This window comes from Centruroides vittatus, unplaced genomic scaffold (assembly GCF_030686945.1).
Source record: "Centruroides vittatus isolate TY-2023 unplaced genomic scaffold, ASM3068694v2 scaffold_490, whole genome shotgun sequence".
NCBI classification, from domain to species: Eukaryota; Metazoa; Arthropoda; class Arachnida; order Scorpiones; family Buthidae; genus Centruroides; species Centruroides vittatus.
The window spans coordinates 2591585-2611425 of NW_027122711.1; the positions used below are offsets into that span (position 1 = coordinate 2591585).

At 30.5% G+C, this 19841-nt stretch overlaps 1 protein-coding gene and 1 long non-coding RNA gene across 2 annotated transcripts in view; one reads left to right on the forward strand and one right to left on the reverse strand.

Moving 5' to 3' along the window:
• Nucleotides 1–2537: 2537 nt before the first annotated feature.
• LOC136989355 (uncharacterized) lies at nucleotides 2538–3070 on the reverse strand. The gene is made up of 2 exons (XR_010882902.1): nucleotides 2910–3070; nucleotides 2538–2839 (listed from the first exon to the last, which is right to left on the reverse strand). It is a non-coding gene; the product is annotated as an uncharacterized lncRNA (long non-coding RNA).
• Nucleotides 3071–4849: 1779 nt separating this feature from the next.
• Nucleotides 4850–19841, forward strand: part of ecd (ecdysoneless) — a 40210-nt gene continuing 25218 nt past the window's right edge. The window contains exons 1-5 of the mRNA XM_067287475.1: nucleotides 4850–4865; nucleotides 5196–5416; nucleotides 13770–13887; nucleotides 16434–16521; nucleotides 17828–18003. Of these exons, the coding sequence (XP_067143576.1) occupies nucleotides 5212–5416; nucleotides 13770–13887; nucleotides 16434–16521; nucleotides 17828–18003 (587 nt within the window). The 5' untranslated portion in view covers nucleotides 4850–4865; nucleotides 5196–5211. The remainder of the gene's footprint in view (nucleotides 4866–5195; nucleotides 5417–13769; nucleotides 13888–16433; nucleotides 16522–17827; nucleotides 18004–19841) is intronic.

Genomic DNA, 19841 nt, shown 5'->3' on the forward strand with positions numbered 1-19841 from the left:
ATTGTGAAATTTTGCCGCCTCCTTAAAGTGCCGCCCGGGGCGGGCCGCCCCCACTACGCTACGCCACTGGTTCTGTGGTATATATTGCGTATGGTAGTAAGTACAGCACAAAAATGAAACAAGCGAACACAAAAAAGAACAGCAAAATGTTAAAGTCTAATATCCCGGCTATCTATCCATCAATTTCAAAGCTTCACTATTACATCGGTGGATAGCCATCAAATCACCAAAGGATCACTGAGGGCAGTCTTGAACTATGTACTGAATAGTTTGAATTCGACAGCAGTCGCAGCATGCGTTTCTGAATATGTTCCATTTATTGAGAAGATAGTCGCATCTGCCGACTGAAGTCCTGGTTCTATTAATGGTGGACCAAATATAGCGTGGTAAGTTAAAACCAGGAGGTCTGACTTTAGGCTCCTTCACCAAATCTTTATTGGGAACGGATGAGCTATTCTAAAGGGATTGCCATTCTTGTAACTATATTGCACTGATCAGGGACTAACCAGAAATGATTTCTAGGTTTCAGGCGTAAAGGAGGAGGATCAAGAAAAATACTTTCAAAAATAATTATAAAAAACGATGGAGTCAGATTCTATTCTTCTCACGTTTTACTTCTTAAAGTATACGGAAAAAATATATTTTCCTTCCTGTTCTGACTTATGGATATATTATATAACTAAAAAATTCTCCAAAACATTGTGTTAACAATGAATTAAAAAATTAAAGTTAAAAGAGGTAAAATGAAATCAATTTGCAGAGAAAACTTTTTATTTACTTTAACAAACTTCCTAGATGCATTTCGCCTTTTGTAAAAGGCCTGCCCAGTAGGTTAAACTGTACGTTAGGTTGTACACAGCTCATACTCCGACAATAACTTGCTAGAGAAAACCACTTATATAATTTACAAAAAAATTCCCAGCATTCCGCTGTTAGCATTCCCGTATTCAAATTTATACAATATCAATTATGTAAATTTGAATACGGGAATGCTAACAGCGGAATGCTGGGAATTTTTTGTAAATTATATAAGTGGTTTTCTCTAGCAAGTTATTGTCGGAGTATGAGCTGTGTACAACCTAACGTACAGTTTAACCTACTGGGGAGGCCTTTTACAAAAGGCGAAATGCATCTAGGAAGTTTGTTAAAGTAAATAAAAAGTTTTCTCTGCAAATTGATTTCATTTTACCTCTTTTAACTTTAATTTTTTAATTCATTGTTAACACAATGTTTTGGAGAATTTTTTAGTTATATAATATATCCATAAGTCAGAACAGGAAGGAAAATATATTTTTCCGTATACTTTAAGAAGTAAAACGTGAGAAAAAAAATACTGTTGATCGGAAAATCTGGGATGGATTTAACTTTCACACGGAGTTTAGATGATGCTTGTTTTCTGCGAATATCTGGAGAAGCAATGTTGGAGAGATAAGGAAGTCAAACAGTTGGAGTTGATTTCAGGTTACCAGTAATTATTCTCATTGAGCAATTTAGCTGAGTGTCTATAAGATTTGTGTGTGAATCCCATCTGGGAGCATAGTACTCGGCAACAGAATAAACCAATGAAATCGCAGTAATACGTAACGTATCTGCCCCACATCCCCTTGTAGTACCTGCTACCAGTTTAGAAAATATATTATTTCTAGCTTTTATTTTATTTTTTCATTTCAAGACGATGACGGTATATAAGGGTTCTGTCGAGGGTAAAGTATTTTGGATATGGTTCGTGAATGATTTATTACAAAACGTAAGTTTCAGTGATCTCTTTGTCTCACGATTTTTAAAATGAAACGTAGTAGAGACCGTCTTGGAAGGGCCCACCAACCGAGTGGTTAATCGGTAGTGAGCCCGAGCGTGCGTTGTCTATATTATTTCTTTAATAGTAAAAATCATCTAGTATCTGTAGATAGACCACAATTGCTAAAGAAAATAACTCAACCGCGAAATTTTTATAGTTCTTAAGGTTAAAATGTCAATCTACCGCTTTGTGGAACCCGTAGAGTCTGGAGGGATCGAAAAAACTCCTGAAATTTTTTAGATCTGTCCCTGTATTTATTTAAAAAGTCAAAATGAATAAATTTAGTCATCAAAATTTTATTCTAATACTCTTATGTAAGTAATAAAATAGACTTAAGAATAAAACAGCTGACTATATTTTATAATCATATTAATTCTTGCTTAAAATAAATTAAAGTTTTTACTCGAAAATTAACTTTCCCCTTTTTCTTTTATAAATTATATCAATAGGCTTAATTATTTCGTAGCTTTCGTTCCGGTAATGTTTCGAGAACATTGTTTTCGAGCATGATTTATAAAATTACGTCCATATACTGCAATTGTGGGTCTGGGCGAACCCATAATAGGCTTGATTTTTTAAAAAAAGTCTCTCGGTGCCTATCGTGAAAGAGTAAAATTACCTCCAGGAGAAAATTGATGGCACTATTTTGTATTTTTCGACTTGTGGGCATTAAGGGAGTGAGTATCTTTTACTTAAGTTTATGATTAAGAACATTATTCTAATAAACAATAAATGAAAGTTTCAATAAATTTCGAAATTTATTTCTTTTAACATTACACTTATTCAGTTTGAATTGTTGTAAGATGTATATTTGATCAAAGCATTAAATGATTAGGGTGAAAGATCAACTTTAAATTTACAAAAACAAACAAGGGAATGATCCATACAATAACCATCTTTCGCTCATAAACGCATTACTAACGCATTTTTTAAGGCAGAAATATTCATCGAATTTATTTTTACAAGATACGAAAATTCCATTTTTATCCGATAGATAATACCCATTTAAGATCTTCTGCCACGTATTTACTTCGTGTACAACTTAAATAGAAAATAAATTATATTATTACGAACACAAAATTAAAACTAAATTAATTTTTATAACACTTACAGATAGAGAAGAAAATCAAAATAATATAAAACTTGAGGAATTCCATCTTCGAAATTTTCTGGAAATAAATTCTAACTGATAACGGACCTACTGTATATTGATATTGCTTTTGAGATTCTACAACAAATTTATTAGAAAAAATTATATATTAATTTTTCAAAACACATTTAGTTTTGAAGAAATTTAGAGAAAAATAAGTAATTTTATATATAGAAAAGATGTAGTAAAATTAATAACATCTGCCTTTTTATATTAACAACTCACGCCAAATGTCTCTATAAATCTACACATTAATCTTTATGCATATGTTTTAAAAGCTCGAAATTAAGAATAATAAATTCGATTTTAATTTTAATTACCCTACTGATAAGTTTAACAAATATAAAGTTTTGAAGCTACAAAAGAATATTTATAAATCTCTACCTCGACAGCCAGAAGACCAAGGCTAGCCTGATGGCTGAGTAGTTAAGATGTAAGTTTATTGATATGAGGGACCGGAAACAAATCCGGGTCCCTCATATCAGTAAAATTACATCTCAGAGGAATTTTTCGGGGTGATCTGTTGTGGATATAGTGGGTACTAAGCCAGGCTTTATTCTATAGCCATTGTGGGTTCGACCAAGCCTACAATTGGAAGGCCTACCCAAACACACGATGGGTACAGAAAAAAAATCCAGCAACGGGTTACGTAACTTACCTGACAAAATTAAAATTGCGTATGGTTCCTTCTGTTATGAGATTTTATTTTAAAACTTTTTATATTATTAAAAGTTTATTTTTGAGGGTATAGATGAGTTTTGTTAAAAGAAAAAAATTGCGAATGTTAAAAATGAGTAAAATCTTTCCCCAAAATTGTCCGAACCCCTCGAGATATGACACATGACCTATGCCCTCACCCCTCGACCTTAAGCCATCAAAATTTAATAGCATTCACGAAATTCTTCCTTTTTTTTTTTACTCTTTTGGGTTCAGAAGATCTCAAAACACGGAGATTTTTAAAAAATCCGGAGGGTCAAATTTGACGCGATTCCAATACTTTCCCGTGCTATATTCATAACAAGCCGGGAAAGTTAAAGGCCCGCTCACAAAACGGAAAGAATTAAAAAAAAATCGTTAAATTTAAATTAAATTGTACTACTTCATATTAATTAATTTCGAGTAACTTTTACATAAATTTACAAATCACTACATCATCATAAAGTAGTAGTTTTTTTTTTTTTAACTCTTTCCACCCCGTGGGCACTAAGAGGGCCTCTTTTAGAAAGCCTATTATGGGTTCGGCCAGGCCCACAATGGGGCGACCGAGTGGTGATGGATGGGGCCCGACATATCCGAACGGACCACCCCCGAAAATTTCCTGGGGATTATTCGCCCCGTCCAGATTCGATCCCTGGTCCCCCAGAGCGGTAGGCTGCCACCTTGACCGCTCGGCCATCCGGCTGCCATATAAAGTAGTAGTTAATTAATTATATCTCTCCTTATTTGAATTGTTCTCAACTTTTTCCTTTGAATATCAAAATTTCAAAATTTATTTACATAGCATATTTATATATAGATAATTAAAAAAAAAAAGGTATAATTTCAATATATAAATTATAATATTAAAAATTTTGATAAATGAAAAGGGCAGAGATGTAATAATATATTTATAAGGGAAATTAATGTTATAAATTTAAGACTAAAATATAACTTTAATGAATGAAACTATTATCAATAAATTTAAATAGTATTTAACATTAAAATATTATATTTTAATCCGTAAAGAAATCGATAAATACAAGCAGAACAGGTTTTTCCTATTAGTCAGAGTTATATTGATATCTTTTCTGTTAGTCATTATGTCATTTAATTTTCTTTATCTACATTTAAATAGATAGTTGTATTAGTTTTACAGTATTTGCATGATTAGTTATGTGGGTTAACAATTTAAAATTCGTACTAATTATTAACAATAAGGTAGGGTATATTTAATTATTTTTCTTAATAAAAAGATAAAAATTCTCTCTCTCTCTCTCTCTGTCGGCATAAATTCCATTAATAACACTTTATTGCAGCAGTTTTTAACTGTTAGTACTTCAAGTCTATATTCAGAAGGATCAGGTGATTGAGAACCGCTGCTTTGTTGCAATTTTTACCGAAAATTAACTTTATTTATTTGAAAAAAGTACAGGTAAAATTGTAAAATAAATATGTTTAATTTAAAAAAGAAATAGCGCGTTGAAATTTTTTCTGTATGACTCATTTTTCAAAAAGTGGTTATGCTCTCATTCGATTTTAATCCTCCAGAGGGTGCGGAAACAAAATGGCGTCGTCCATACACGAGGTCGAAGAAGACTGTGTCAAATATTGGCTTTTTCCTAACCTTTCGGCTTCCAGGGATGATTTAACAAGAAAACATCTATTGGAAAGATATCTAGAAGAGTACATTGCTAATTTGGGTCCTTATCTAATTAATTATATATGGCAGAATGAACCGTTTCGACTGAGCATTGTGCACAATGATACGGGTTTGTTTTTCTTTGTTCATAAATTAATTTCTTTAAATGATTATTAATTACTGCGATTATTATATAAAGTTATATATTGATGAATTTCAATATGACGTTCCATTCGATATATTTAATTTTATGAAATATTTGATTTGTTTCGTATTTTCTCATTTGATATTTTTCAATGTCATTTCATTCATTCACAGGTTGAAGTACGTTGTCAACGTAAATATTGCATTTACGTAACGTTTGCATATTTCTGATAATTTGATATACCAGAAATTTAAATAAAAAAAAAAATTGAATTATAAAAATATGCGAACGTTATTTTTAAATTAAAGTAATTTATAACCGTAACCAATAGTTAAGGATTGCTAATTATGCGTAAAAAGTATAGAAAAAAATTAAAATTGAAAGCTGCTCCAATTTTCTTTCTTGTGTGTGTTTTCATCAAAGATATAAGACATTATTAGAACCAAAATATTCATAAAATAAATAAATTCTGGTTGTATTTGTGTTTGTTTTTCTAGAAATGTTTGGTACAGGTGTGCAGATGATGTTTGCTTATTTCTGATTTAATGTGATCATGGCCAGCTCATTTAAAATATGAACTACAGTAGAACGTCGTTTATCCGAAAGCCGATCAACCGAAACGTTGGTTAACCGAAGACTTTCCAGTTCAACTGTGTCGTGCTGAATCGAACATTTTTGATACTAGATTAACTTCTAAAGTATAATTTTTTTTGTTTTTATATTTTTCAATATATTTATTTCATTTGTACAAAATAAACAAATAATTTTTAACGATACAATAACCACAATTATTATTATAAAAATTTTTTGTTAGTCTTAAAATCGACGAAAATTCAACGCAAAGCGACACACAATGGAGAAAAATTTCAACGTGAGATAGATTAATATATTTTTTCATACATAATCGGTTATCCGAGAAATAAGTTATCTGAACAACCCCAGTCCCCAGTTGATTCTGATAAATGATGCTCTACTGTACTTAGAAATGATAAAGACAAGCTGAGTAACATGAGAGTGCCAGGGGTATGTAAAATACTGATCAAAGATAATAGGTTTGATGAAGACTTGGTGTACATAGGATGAACAAAAAGGTTGCTACAAAAAAGATTAAAAGAACATAAAAATGATATAGACAAAAGTAAGAATACTCTACAGCATTGGCAACATATGCATCAGACCTGGATATACATGCTGACCTAGGGAATGCTACCGTTATAAAGAAATCATTCTAAATGGACCATATAAGAGACTTGGAAAAATTGGAAATATACAAAGCTAGCAGAACAGGGAACTGTACACTCAAACCTGTTTTTGTGCGGTCTTTTTTTGTGCGATTTGTTTTGTGTGATTTTTTGTGTGTGGTATATGAATTTCAATCAAATTGGTATACTGCACAAAAATAATTGCACAAAACACATTGCACATATAAAAAATCGCACAAAAAAAGACCGCACAAAAACAGGTTTGAGTGTATAAATTATAAAGACAACAATACTATATCATACGCATGGCAATATACATATCAGAAAGATCCACAACAAAATTGACATCTTATTCATAGAATTTTGGGATAAACTATTTCTTCCAGATTGTTCTAAATTATTTATTAAATTATTAAAAATTATAATTATTAATTTAGTTAAGAGATGGCACCTAACACTTATCTCTATACCAAATTTATTTGTATTTATTATTTAATTATAGCCATTTATTAGCCTGATTATTTAGGTGTTTGTTGGTTTATTAATATCATCGAGCTTTGAGTTGTATTATATTTACATATATACCCTCACCGGGGACAGTGATAGTTGGCCGAGTGCTGTAGAGGAGATACTTATTGGCCGTGGACGTAGGAGTCGTCTCCAGCCAGCGCCGTTATTAACCGTGGATGGTTATATCGAAATTTAAGTACATATAAAATATTAGTATGCAGACAGTGAATGTATATAATGGAATAGAACATAAATAGCCAAATTAATTTTCACCAAATAATTCAAACGCTTGAATTAATTGGCAGTTAATTTTTGAACTTTGGGCATTCCATTGGTAGAATATTATCGAACCTGAAGCAGATCTCAATAGAGATACGAAAACGTTCGTTTGTGCGAGTAAATATTATTATATTTTACTGGAAATAAAAAGGTTTGAAAGGGCTAGTTTTAAATTCCAATACTTAATTGTGAAATTTTTTAAAACATCTCTTTTTTCAAAATTAAGCTTTTGCTTTTTATAATAATTAAATAAAACGTTTTTAGAATTAAATATCATAATAAGTGGCACCGCACACAATATTGCCAGGAAAGTTACACAACTCATTGCTGGATTTTTTAATATTAATGCCAGAATTGGAGTCAGTAACAATTTTTTGACTCCAATTTCACAATCCTGTATTCCAGTGATTTCACTGAATGATTCAACTTCCATTATCTATATGTCTAACAAATGGTCACTGTACTCTACTGTTACTCCATTTAGCATTCTAGCCTACCTATTAGCTTAGCAGTTGTGATGAAGTATTTAGTGAGCAATTGCTGGGATCCGCTTCTGGACTCTTCAAAATGCTTCCATTTATACCCATCATTACACAACTATACAGTAGGAAATTGCTTGAGCAATTGAGCTCACTTAGCTGGTGGCACCTGTGTTTCCACCAGATAGATTTTAGAAATCCCCAACAGAATTGAACTTTTCCTCCAAATATCAACAATTTTTCAAGAAAATATTCCCAAAATTATAATTTTATGACACTGCAATATTTCAAATACATTATATATTTAACTAAAAATTTTTATATTTACTCTAGTGAAAAAATATCAAAGTAGAAAAAAAAAGGCATTGCATGAAAACTGCCTTTTGGTTCTCAATGTCGTTTCTTGCTTTACTGCCCAAACTTGCAACATAATGTCTTGACTACATTGCTAGATGTGTGGTGCATGGGACTCCCATTGCACAGAAGCTTGATGTACTGCTGTTTTTCCTGGAGCATGCTTAGTGATTCAATTTCACTCTGAATGTTGAAATAAGTGGATTATGTCCTTTGGGAGTAAGCACAAAATTGCTGTGTGGAACTTATCACAAAAGAACACTACTTGATGAATAAAATAGTGTTCTTTTGTGATAAGGTCTACATAGCAATTTTGTGCTTACTCCCAAAGAACAAAGGGAAGAACAATAAGCAATCGACTATGGTTTTCATTGCCACTTTAATAAAAATATTGTTAAATATTTAATAAAAATAAATTATAAAAAGTGGTGACTTTGGCATTATGCAGTGCAACCTTTGATTAAAATAAAATTTAAAAATGGTGTTGATATTGTAAGCTTTCAACACCCCAAGAAGTTTTTACTAACACTACCAGCAGTCATTCATTATCCAATAGACACAGACTGATAAAGATATGGATTTAAAGTCAGAATTTTTATTCAGTCAGTTAAATAGTTATGATAGTTATTTTAAATGCTTTTAGTAAGTAGTAATTTGAAAATATTCAATTGAGAATAATGCAAAGAAATATAAATAAAAAAACAATGAAACTCTTTATGCAACTTTTATTGTTGACATCTACTTATATAAGCAAAGTCAGTAGTTATACTGGTAATTTGGCTATGTTCCAAAGGTGAGTTAATATGTCAAGTAACCGATAGCTGGCACTCAAATTGCTTTGCAGCTGGAAGAAGCTGTTTTTATTCATTTAGTTGGTAGATAGTTTTGCAGTTTACAATTAGTTTTGTGATTTTTTTCGTCACTGTTCTGTCAAGAAAAATCTTATAAAATTAAAAACATGTAATTATTAATATTGTGTATAAAGAAAGAAAATGTATATTCTCTTGAAAAATTTAATAGGATAATAATTTGAAATTACAGATGAGAATGTGGATAAATTAAATTGAAAATAAAACTATTTTTCAAATCTCTATTTAAAACTGTTATATTGCTATATATTGTGTATGCAAATTTTGTACTTAATGTTCTGTTTCAGTATATAGTATATCTGTTTAATTAGTAGATGCATTTGCATTTTTTTTATTGTATTTTATTACAAATCTATGACAATATAATTGGGATAACCATAGCTTATCTTCTAATGCATTTAAACAGCCATAGAAATTTAACCTAGATAAAGGCAAACTTTATTTTCAAATAATTTATTAATTATAGTACTAAATAAAGCATACAGTTTTAATTGATTCCGTACACTAAAAACAGGATTTGGGATATCATTTTTGGCATATAAAATTTGATTTCTTATGACATTCAAATTGCATCTACATATTTTGATACTTTATAAGATATTCTGCACTATCAAATGTAGAATATAAATACAGATTTACTGATAGCCTTCTGATGCCTTTCCTTTGTGTAAATAGCTATACACACACACAAACACAAGTCTTGAGAAACGTTGCTGGATCCAGGAAAAACATTTGGCATAACAAACAATAAACATTTTATTTGTACAAGACACTCAAGCTGTACAGAAACTTTAGTTATTCAAGAGATACTGCTCAATGTTGTCTCTATTTTAAATATATGGAATTTGAAGGTGATTGTTGTTTAATAACTCAATAAATGGGCTCTGTAGTCAGAGAAAAGATTTTATTTGAAAATCATACTGGATTACCCAAGATGGGTACAGTACATACATAAAGCACTTTTAGGAAAACTGGAAACAAATATACTAATCACACTACACCTTATACACTTTTCCAGCACTGCAAAAATGTAGAACTTAGTTCTTTTCTTTAATTTGTATTTAAGTTCTAATGGTAGAACTATAACTGCTATTTATAAACTAAGGCAGACCTCTGAATGGGGTTGAAAACATTTGTTTTGGTTAAACTAGTGTTGGAAAAGTGTGTAATGTGTAGTGTGATTAGTATTGCTACATACAAAAAAGGCACAAAACATACGAATCTACCTAGCTTAATCTCTCTGACAATGATTGTTGCTATCTTTATAGTAGTAACAAAGGAAAAAGAGAGGGTCTAAGACTAAAGGGGTCCTTATTTATACATATACTAGCAGGTAAGCCGTGTTGCCTGGGCAACAATAAGTACAAACATTAAAATTATTAGATTATTTCATACTTCTAACCCTTCTATTATATTACATTATAGTATTTGATTTATATAACTACCAAGGTTATCCTACATAAGGTTTATCATACCAAGTGATGAATCTGACACATTTTAAAAATTTGTTAAATTGTGTACAGTAGAGAAAGACAATTTTTAAAATGTGTTAGATTGGTCACTTAGTGTGATAAACCCTTATGTAAGATAGCTTTTCTAGTTATAAAAATCAAATACTATGATATAAGAAATATTAAAACAAAAACCTTATAAACAGTTTGGTTATTTTAACCTATTAATGTCATGTTTATTGCAATAATTGAATGGTAGGAAAAATTGTGCAATATCATTGGTCAAGTAGACACTAATTGAAAATATGATATCCTAAAAATTTAAAATATCAAATGTTTTCCTAATGTTAGCACTAAAAAACTTTCACTCACAGCTGAATATCAAATAGTAATCTGCCAACCAATCAAAATTGCTGGAAATTTTGTGTTTAGGTGAGAGGCTGAGAATATATCATTCGTTTGCTTGTGCTGTTGTGGTTTTTATGTATGAATTATTAGAATTGGTTTGGTTTATTTGGTTACAGCAACTTTGACATGTGAGTGATCTGCCAATGAGAATGCATTCCAGAAAGACTTTTATGTAAAGCTGGCCCCAATTTAAGCATTATTAATGCAAAGAAAACCTAGAAAACTTCATGTGGCCAGTCCATAAGCCAAGTGCGAACCCACAACCGATTACCAGTGTTCGATGGTTTTATTCACTAGGTTACTGGAGGATACTTATTGGGCTGCGATTTGAAAAACTGTAATGTTATAAATTCCCAGTTGTCCATCTGTTTCTAACCTTCCGTAATGTTGAGAATAGTTAGATAGATGAAAGTCAAGACCAGACATGGAAATCATAAGAGAAAAAGGATCAGATTAACTGTATATGAACTTCCGATTTGTACCACAAGTCACATTATTTCAATTCAACAATTTTTCCCTAAATGGAGTTAGATACATAACCAGCATGACTCTATTGCTAACAGGAGAAGTATGATTTACTGGGAGGGAAAACACTACTACACTCTATGTAGGCAAATGCTATGTGCTACCTGTCACAGTAATGGCATATCTATTTCACACTATATCATTGTCTCAGTAATTCAGTGAATATAATACATATTTTTTAAAATTATACCATTTTTTGTAAGAATTATATTTAGTTAATTATTTTGTTAAATTTTTTCCAATAGATGGCATTTCATATAAATCCAGTAATCAAATGTAGACAGAAATTAATAAATATATAGAAATCCAATCGATAATTTGGGGTGGAATGTATGACATGATGTAGGTTAGAAGTATTTGAATGTAATTGCAGAGTTTCGTAGCAATTGGTTGAATGGCCTAGATGTGCGTAGTGAACAAACATCCTCATTTATATATATAGACAAACAAAGAGCTTGGGCAGCTTCATCTGCTGATGACAAGATTTGAATCTCAACAGTGATAGCCTTCAGATTTTACATTTTTAGTGTGTTTTTAATGGCCAGCAGTAACTGATCCTTTATGATATTTTTCATTTTGTAATGTGATATTGTCTTTTAATGCAGCCAAATTTGCAACATGTTTTCGATAAACCACACTTTACTATCACTCACTTCCTTGGTATTACTACAGTATGTAAATTCTTTGTAGACAGATATCCTATGTTCTGTAAATTTGAAAGCCACACTGGAGGTTTGAATGCCCTTATTTAAACTCAAGGAAAATTTAATTATTTTTTTCTGCTGCAATCTTCTTTGGAATTTAAATAATTTCGAACATTTAGTGTGACTTCCAGTTTTACATAACGGGTGGGCAAGCAAGAGTTCAGTGGGAGCCGAAATGTAGGTTTTGCAAAATGCATGGGAGCTGCAGTTCTGTACTGTCGTGGAGGATAGTACGGTAAGGCGCGCTTTTTTATTATATAATATAAATATAATATAGAACAAATATTGAATTTTTTAATAAACATATTTTCACAAAATTATAAAAGTAAAATTGTAAAAATAATAATAAAAAATAGAAATTAACACTTTCAGCAAGAGCCGCATTTGCCCATGCCTGTTATATAACATCTACATGTCTACTGAGAATTCATCTTTTGTTGCTTGCAGTGACAAAAGTGCCATAGTGGTTGTCAAGTACGATTAACAAAAATAGACAAAGACAAAGCAATTTTTGAATAACCTTCCAATTGTTTAATAATTCATTTTTAAAACAACAAACATTTGCTTGAAGTAAAATCTTTGAAATTAAATGATTTATTTGTTTTCACTATAACTTAATAAATACAGTAGACCCCCTATAACATGGTAGAATGTTCTGTGTTATATGAATCCGTGTTGTACAAGTCACTTAAATACATGAGCCAATCACAGCCCGGTACTTGTGCAGTTTAAGGGCTACGGCTGTTTGAAAGGTTTTCTTCCATAAAATTAACCAATTCTAGACTAATTTGACTCAACATTTCCAAATCACGTATAATTTTTTGGGAATAATTCGTATAAACTATGCTATAATCAAAAAATTGTAGGATTACTTACCGAGTGTGCACCGTTCGACGATGCCATTGCTTGAGCTTGTTTTCGTCGCGGAGCGACTCATCGAATGGTGGGCATGTGTTTCCTGATAAGTTATTTTTCTGTGAAAAATTCACTGAACTTTGGAGACATCATTAATATAAATATACTTTTTATGGCCATTGAATAATAAATGTTTTTTAGTAGGTCCAGTGCTAGTTTAAACTCAACGGTTTGTACAATATTCGCTATTGGTCCAGATTTGACCAATCCTGTCACGACACGAGTCTGTGACGACGTTTTACCATGTTATACGAGTCTCTTTTAGCGTGTTATACGAACATGATCGCAATTTTTTCGCCGTGCTATACAAATCCGTGTTATTGGGGGTTCTACTGTAGTACGTAACATTTAAAAAGAGGAGAAATTGTTAAATTCCTCAAAAGTATTGGACATTTCAATTATTTCATTAAAAATCTATATTTTTGACAAATTAAGATTAATTTGGATTATATTTCTGTATTGCGGGTGTGTTGCAGTTTACTTGGTCATTTAAATTTAATTAGATGCATTTGTATAGATAATAATAAAATTTGTTTTTGTTTTTAAATACTAAAATTTATAGAATAATTGTTTATCTAATAGAAACTGATTACTGCTGATTTATTTGAAATTTTAACATTTGTTTTTTATTTTATTAAACAGAAGAAATGCCTGCTCATTTAGAAGGTTCTACAAAATTTGGTGACAATATTGAAGATGAATGGTTTATTGTATTTCTTCTAATGCAGTTAACTAAAGAAGATGAACATTTAGTTGTGAAGTAATTAATGCTTTATTTACTAATTATTTTTTTTATTTACATGAGACACTTTAAAATGAATGTGATGCTTTAAGAATGTATATTACAAAGTTGTAAAAATAAAAATTTGAGAAAAGTTTAATAAATGATCTGAAACAAAATATTCATGAACCAAGTTCATATAACAAGAAATAAATTAAATTTTAAACTTTTAGAAATATTTTTTAAAATATTCGTCGGTAATTAAGGGCAAATTGGAAATCGTTATCGGAGGAGTATAATTAGAATGTGCACAGCCAATTATAAGATATGAATATGAGCAAAAAAAATAATAGCATTAAGTGCACTTCTTTAGAATTTTGGAAACAGGAAGTAAAAGTTTTGCTTAGAAGTTGAACCTGGAGTAATGAGACTACCCAAAATAAGGATTTGGCTGGTGAAGATAAGAAAACATAGTAACCAAAGGCTATGTAACAAGTATAAATTTTAACTTTATATTTAATCCTTTGAACTGCTTATCCGATTCTGAACTTGGTTATGAAAATGATTTCAAAATACAGGTTTGACCTGTTTTTATGTATTTAAGGTATTAAACATCTTTTAAGTCAGAATAATGTAAAATTATTGGTCTTACTGAATAACTTTTACAGAAATAGTGTGTTAAATATAAAAATATCAGTCTCTATATTTAAAATAGGAGTGAGGTCTGAACAGAAAGTATCTGTTAAACTAAAAAACAAAAACTTGCTAATGTACAGACTAAATTGCTTTCATAATAATTTTTTTTTCTTATTACATACTCTGTTATTTCATGGTATATTTTATTAGAGTGTTAAATTTTGTGATTACAAAAAACTGAATTTTTTTAAGTTTCTTAGCTAGTCTAGTTTTGTTATCAGAAAGGGAAGAGAATTTAAATTTTCGCGTACTAGTTTATAGTACAATTAAGTAATATTAATAACAAAATCTGACTCCATTGGGTTTTTAAATGATTTTAATTTTTTAAATTGTTATCCTTATTTATTCTGGAAATGGTATACCTTTCACTTTGATACAAGTGAAAAGTTTCTGGAGACACTTGTCTATCGTGGAAAGAATGTCAATGGAAAATTTAATGCAGATTTTTTCAGAGCTATGATCAGGAAGTTAATGTCACTATAGATTGTAGAGCACATATCAGACATCAGTTTCTTCCATAATTCATTGTCAAATGGATTGAAGTCTGGGGTTGATGAGGACCATTCCTCTGAAGATAACATCACTTCATTTTCTCTGAACTATGTCTGAATACTCTAGGCTTTGTGAACAGCTGCTGAATCTTGCTGATAGATGCTTGATCTATCAGATCCCCAGAATTACCATTAGTTTTAGGTCAAATTTCGTCCTGATATTTTTTGCAGTTAACTACCTCTTGCATTTGTTCACTTCTTTCAACCTCTTTGATAAGACACAGTTCATTAAATATGACCTTTCTGAGTCTTAGTTAGATTGATAGATATAGATGTTCTTCTCTGGGAATGTCTGTGGTCCTTTTAGCTATTTTGCCAACTCACATATTAGGTAACACTGAAGTATTTCTTGTTAGAAATGACCATTTTTGGAAGTTTGGTTCCATGTGATTCTTAAGGAGCTGCTTGCATTTCTGAATAGTAGCACTTTTTTTAGAACTTTGGTAAGACAATACCTGTAGTCCATTTGACGAGTCTTGTCTGAAGTCTTTGCACACAGTTCTGTGAAGTCTGGACATATTTGTCTTCAGTTATCTATCCATGACTTTTTGGTTCCTCTGGAGAATTTTTCAGATTTGAGCTGTGACCCATTTCATAAATTCCGTCATGAAAATACTGCAGCACTTTAACAGTCCTAATTTTATTGACAGTGTCTCCACATTCCATTGCTTTTTAGGGTAATAAAGAAACTGCTGAGTAATTTTTCAGATGTTCATTTTGTTCAGAATTAGAATGAAAAAGTAGAGAATATCATGAACAGATGTGTGCTCATCTTTGAAGAATTGAGCACACATCTGTTTAGGAATGTTTGTCAAAAGCATCAAGAGCATCATCAAAAATGTTGCTGAAGTGATAAGTGAAACAAAAAATGTAATTGAATATGTGAAATAATTGAGAGTAATTATTCTAAATACTTTATATTGCTAGAACCACTTTTTCAAATGATTTCAAGTGCTTCTAGCTCTATATGAATATTGTGGGGCCTTTGCACCATAGACCAACCAATATGAATAATAATGAAAAGTGTTTTTTAATTATAATTACTAATTACTTTTATTGTTTTAATAATTGAACTAACTTAAAAACATTGTTGTGTATTTATATACTTATCTCGCAGATAGAAAAACAAAATTTTTTATTAGTATGATTTGTAATAAATGTATAAATGTAATATCATAAAGTTATTGAGATATTTATTACATAAAAATTTTATTTAACTAATCTTTTTAATAGCTGTTTTTAATTTTCTATATTTAATTATAATTTATTTAACTATTTTATAAAAATACTGTAATTTATTTAAATAATAATACAATTTTCTGTATCTTGTTTTTCTAGAGTGAAGGATAATGATGGTGAATTTCTACTTATTGAAGCTGCAGAATCACTGCCAAAATGGCTTAATCCTGATACAAGTGAAAATAGGGTAATATGATTTGAAATATACTGTACTTTTAAAATTACTCAAACATTTAAATCTGTATCAATAAAATTAAGCAATACATTTTTATTGTTATTGGGTTTTAATGGTGTAAAATAAATTTTCATCATATATATATCGTTCCAGTTTAGTGTTGTGCTTTTTATGATGTAAAATAAAAATAGAAATTTGAAATATTTCTTTTTTAACTGTCATTTTTACGGCACATAAAAAATCTTACCAAAAATAAATTACTTAAAGTTCTAATTAACTAATCCTACACATATTCTGTACTCAAGTAAAATGCATTAAATTTCTGAATAATTTAACAAGTAGATGAATTTGGTTATTTGTTAAATCTTACATTTCTTTAACAAATCTTTTAATGACATAAACATACAGGTTTTATGTCTAATGTTACTAGATATATCAGATACAACTGCTAAATCTTGTATTTAATGATATGATTAATTTAGATAATTTGTTACTTTTATAATAAATTTTGTTATAACTTTATTTTTCATTACTTGACATCTTTTTTTCATTTCGTTTCTTTTCTTTCGAAGACACAATGTAGTGACGTAAACTTAAACACTGGGCGAATTTTTCATCCTTTTTATTCGGTTGGTTTTGAGGTAATTACCTCAAAACCAACCGAATAAAAAGGATGAAAAATTAAAAGAAACGAAAAGAAAATACAAAACACGGTTTCCTCAAGATAGACCTTTTTTTTCACTTCTTTATTAAATCTTTACAAAAAGTAGAAAAAGAAACTTTTTGTTACTTTATGAGAGTAATTTACTGAAACTTTGATAAATATTTTTGAGATTAATTCTCATCTAAAAATAAACAAAAATTTTTTTAATCTATACAAATTTATTCAAATATAACTAGTGTTTGGGATTTTAGAATGTTTTAGATTTCTTGAACTTTTACCACCTTTAAGGGTGCGACTATGCAGATGCGAACGAGCGAGTTTTCTGAGCGAGCAAGAATATGTGGTGAGAAGAGGCGAGACGCGATAAATATCAAAACCTGTCAGACATGTGCGAGAACCAGAAATTTGCTCTCGCTGACATTATTTCTCGCTTCTTGCTTGTGCATGGTTTTCCTTTGCGAAAACTAAATCACTCTCAACCTCTCGCTCACTCTAAATTCGCATCTGCATAGTTGCAACCTAAGAGTAGAATTTTTCTGAGCTTTTTTCAGTTTATCCAACATGCTAGTTTATTTGAAATTTATATTTAAATTGTATTTAAAAATATATTTTATTATTTCTATTATTAGACTTATTCTAATTATTTTATTGAAGGTATATATATATCGACAAAACGTTAACATTATCAGCAGTACTCAAGTTCCTGCTCAATCATCTGTTCCTACTGAAAAGCCAAAAATTTCAGATTGCATTAAAGCTGTTGTCAGTACCTCATGTTCTACTAAAGCAAGCCAAGCAATTCAACAAGCTATAAAATATCGAATAAAGGGGTATGTGATTAACTTCATTATTAATCTTTCTTGAAAAATTAACTACTCTCCTATATTACAGACAATATTATAATTTGACAAGTTGAAAAATTAATATATTTTATCCTAGTATTTGTATTATTTGCCATAAATTTTACTTAATTATATGAAAAACTAGATTCAAACTAATCCCCAAAAAAAGAGTTAATACTGGAAATAGATTTAGGACTGTGTTTTAACATCTGCTTTTTTTTTATGTTGAAATTTCTTATTTCCCTGTGATTTTTAACTGTTTACTATAAAATATATTTTCTTGTATTTTTGTGAATACAATCAATTTTAAAAAATTTTGATGAAATAAAAATATCTTACAAAATCAATAAAAATTTAGATTAGATCATATAAGTTCTAGATACAGCTATCCCTTGCTTGACAACTGCTCACTTAACAACTTTTTGCTATAGTGACTTTTGAGAAATACTACTTTTTGGACAATGACTCAAATTTTTCAGCATAATAACCCGAAGTTTTCGATAAAAATACTATATTTTTATTGAAAATATGTATCGACAGTTTTAGAGATCTTTAGTGATCTCTAAAACTGTCGATGAGGAGCTGTTGTATATGTGCATAATTTCTGTTTTGAAATGTTGTATTTAGTCTATTTTGCCATAAAGGAATTTTTAAAGCAAATTTTCAGTTATATCAACACACTAAAAACCTTTTTTATATCCCAGTACGAATAGTTTTAGATAAAAACTAACATTTTCGACCAAAACTTGGTCTTTGTCAGGCTATTGACCAGTATAAAATTTAAAACTGGAATTCGATCAACATGTTTAAAATTATTTTAAATTCCAAATTATTTAAAAATTGGAAACTAATTTTTACTGTACATGCTACTGAAGTGATAAAACTATTGTTACATCCCCACAAATAAATAATACGATGTATTTGCTGGTATAGAAATGTTAGCAACATGCTAGTGTTGTTTATGCTTTTTCTCATAGCACTACCTCCATGCATATGAAATATTGGTGGCATCTTTTGCATTAATATAGTTGCCGGCCAGGCTGGCTTTGCATATTTCCAATGCTTCAACGTTGTGAAAGTGTTGAACCTGATCTGACATTTTTACCAATTTGGCCCTACAGAGGTTGGCTTGTATTTCAGGGTCCGTGACATATGCAGCTAGGACAGTGGTATGCCTTTGGTTGGCGATATCATACCCGTGTTTCTGTATTCTTTTGCTTAGTGAGCACTTTGTGGATTTGATATATACTAGATCTCGCTGGAATCTGTCGTCTCTGAGAGAGGAACCATATAGACACCTGGTGCTCGACTTTCCTCTGTCTTGTCTTTGTCATTGCGTAACAGCCCATATATTGTGTTAGATGTCTTATATGTGATCTTTGTGCCTTTAAGGTTAGCAGTTTCTTTATAAATGGAACTTAGGTGTTGGTTGTATTGCACCACTGGGCGTGATTGGTTGCTACTATCATTATGGGTGTCTACCTGTGTGCTATGTGTGTGGTGTGCTGTTAGTAGGTTGGCATACCTGCATGATAAATTATGTATCATGCTTCGACCATACTTGTGGTTTACTGCTATGTTTTCAATGCACTTTAGTTTTGCCACAGTATCTTCCCATCTAATGTGGTGCATATATGCCCTTCTAATTAGCGCACAGAATGCAGAAATCTTGTAAGAAAAAGGGTCCACAGAGTTTGACGGAATAAATATTGGTATGTAGCAAGGTTTGTAATGTATGCTGGTTTGCACTCTGTCTGCGTCAAGGCGAAAGTTGACATCTAGGAAATGTGCATTTGTGTCACTCTTCTGTCCAGTTTGACAGTAAG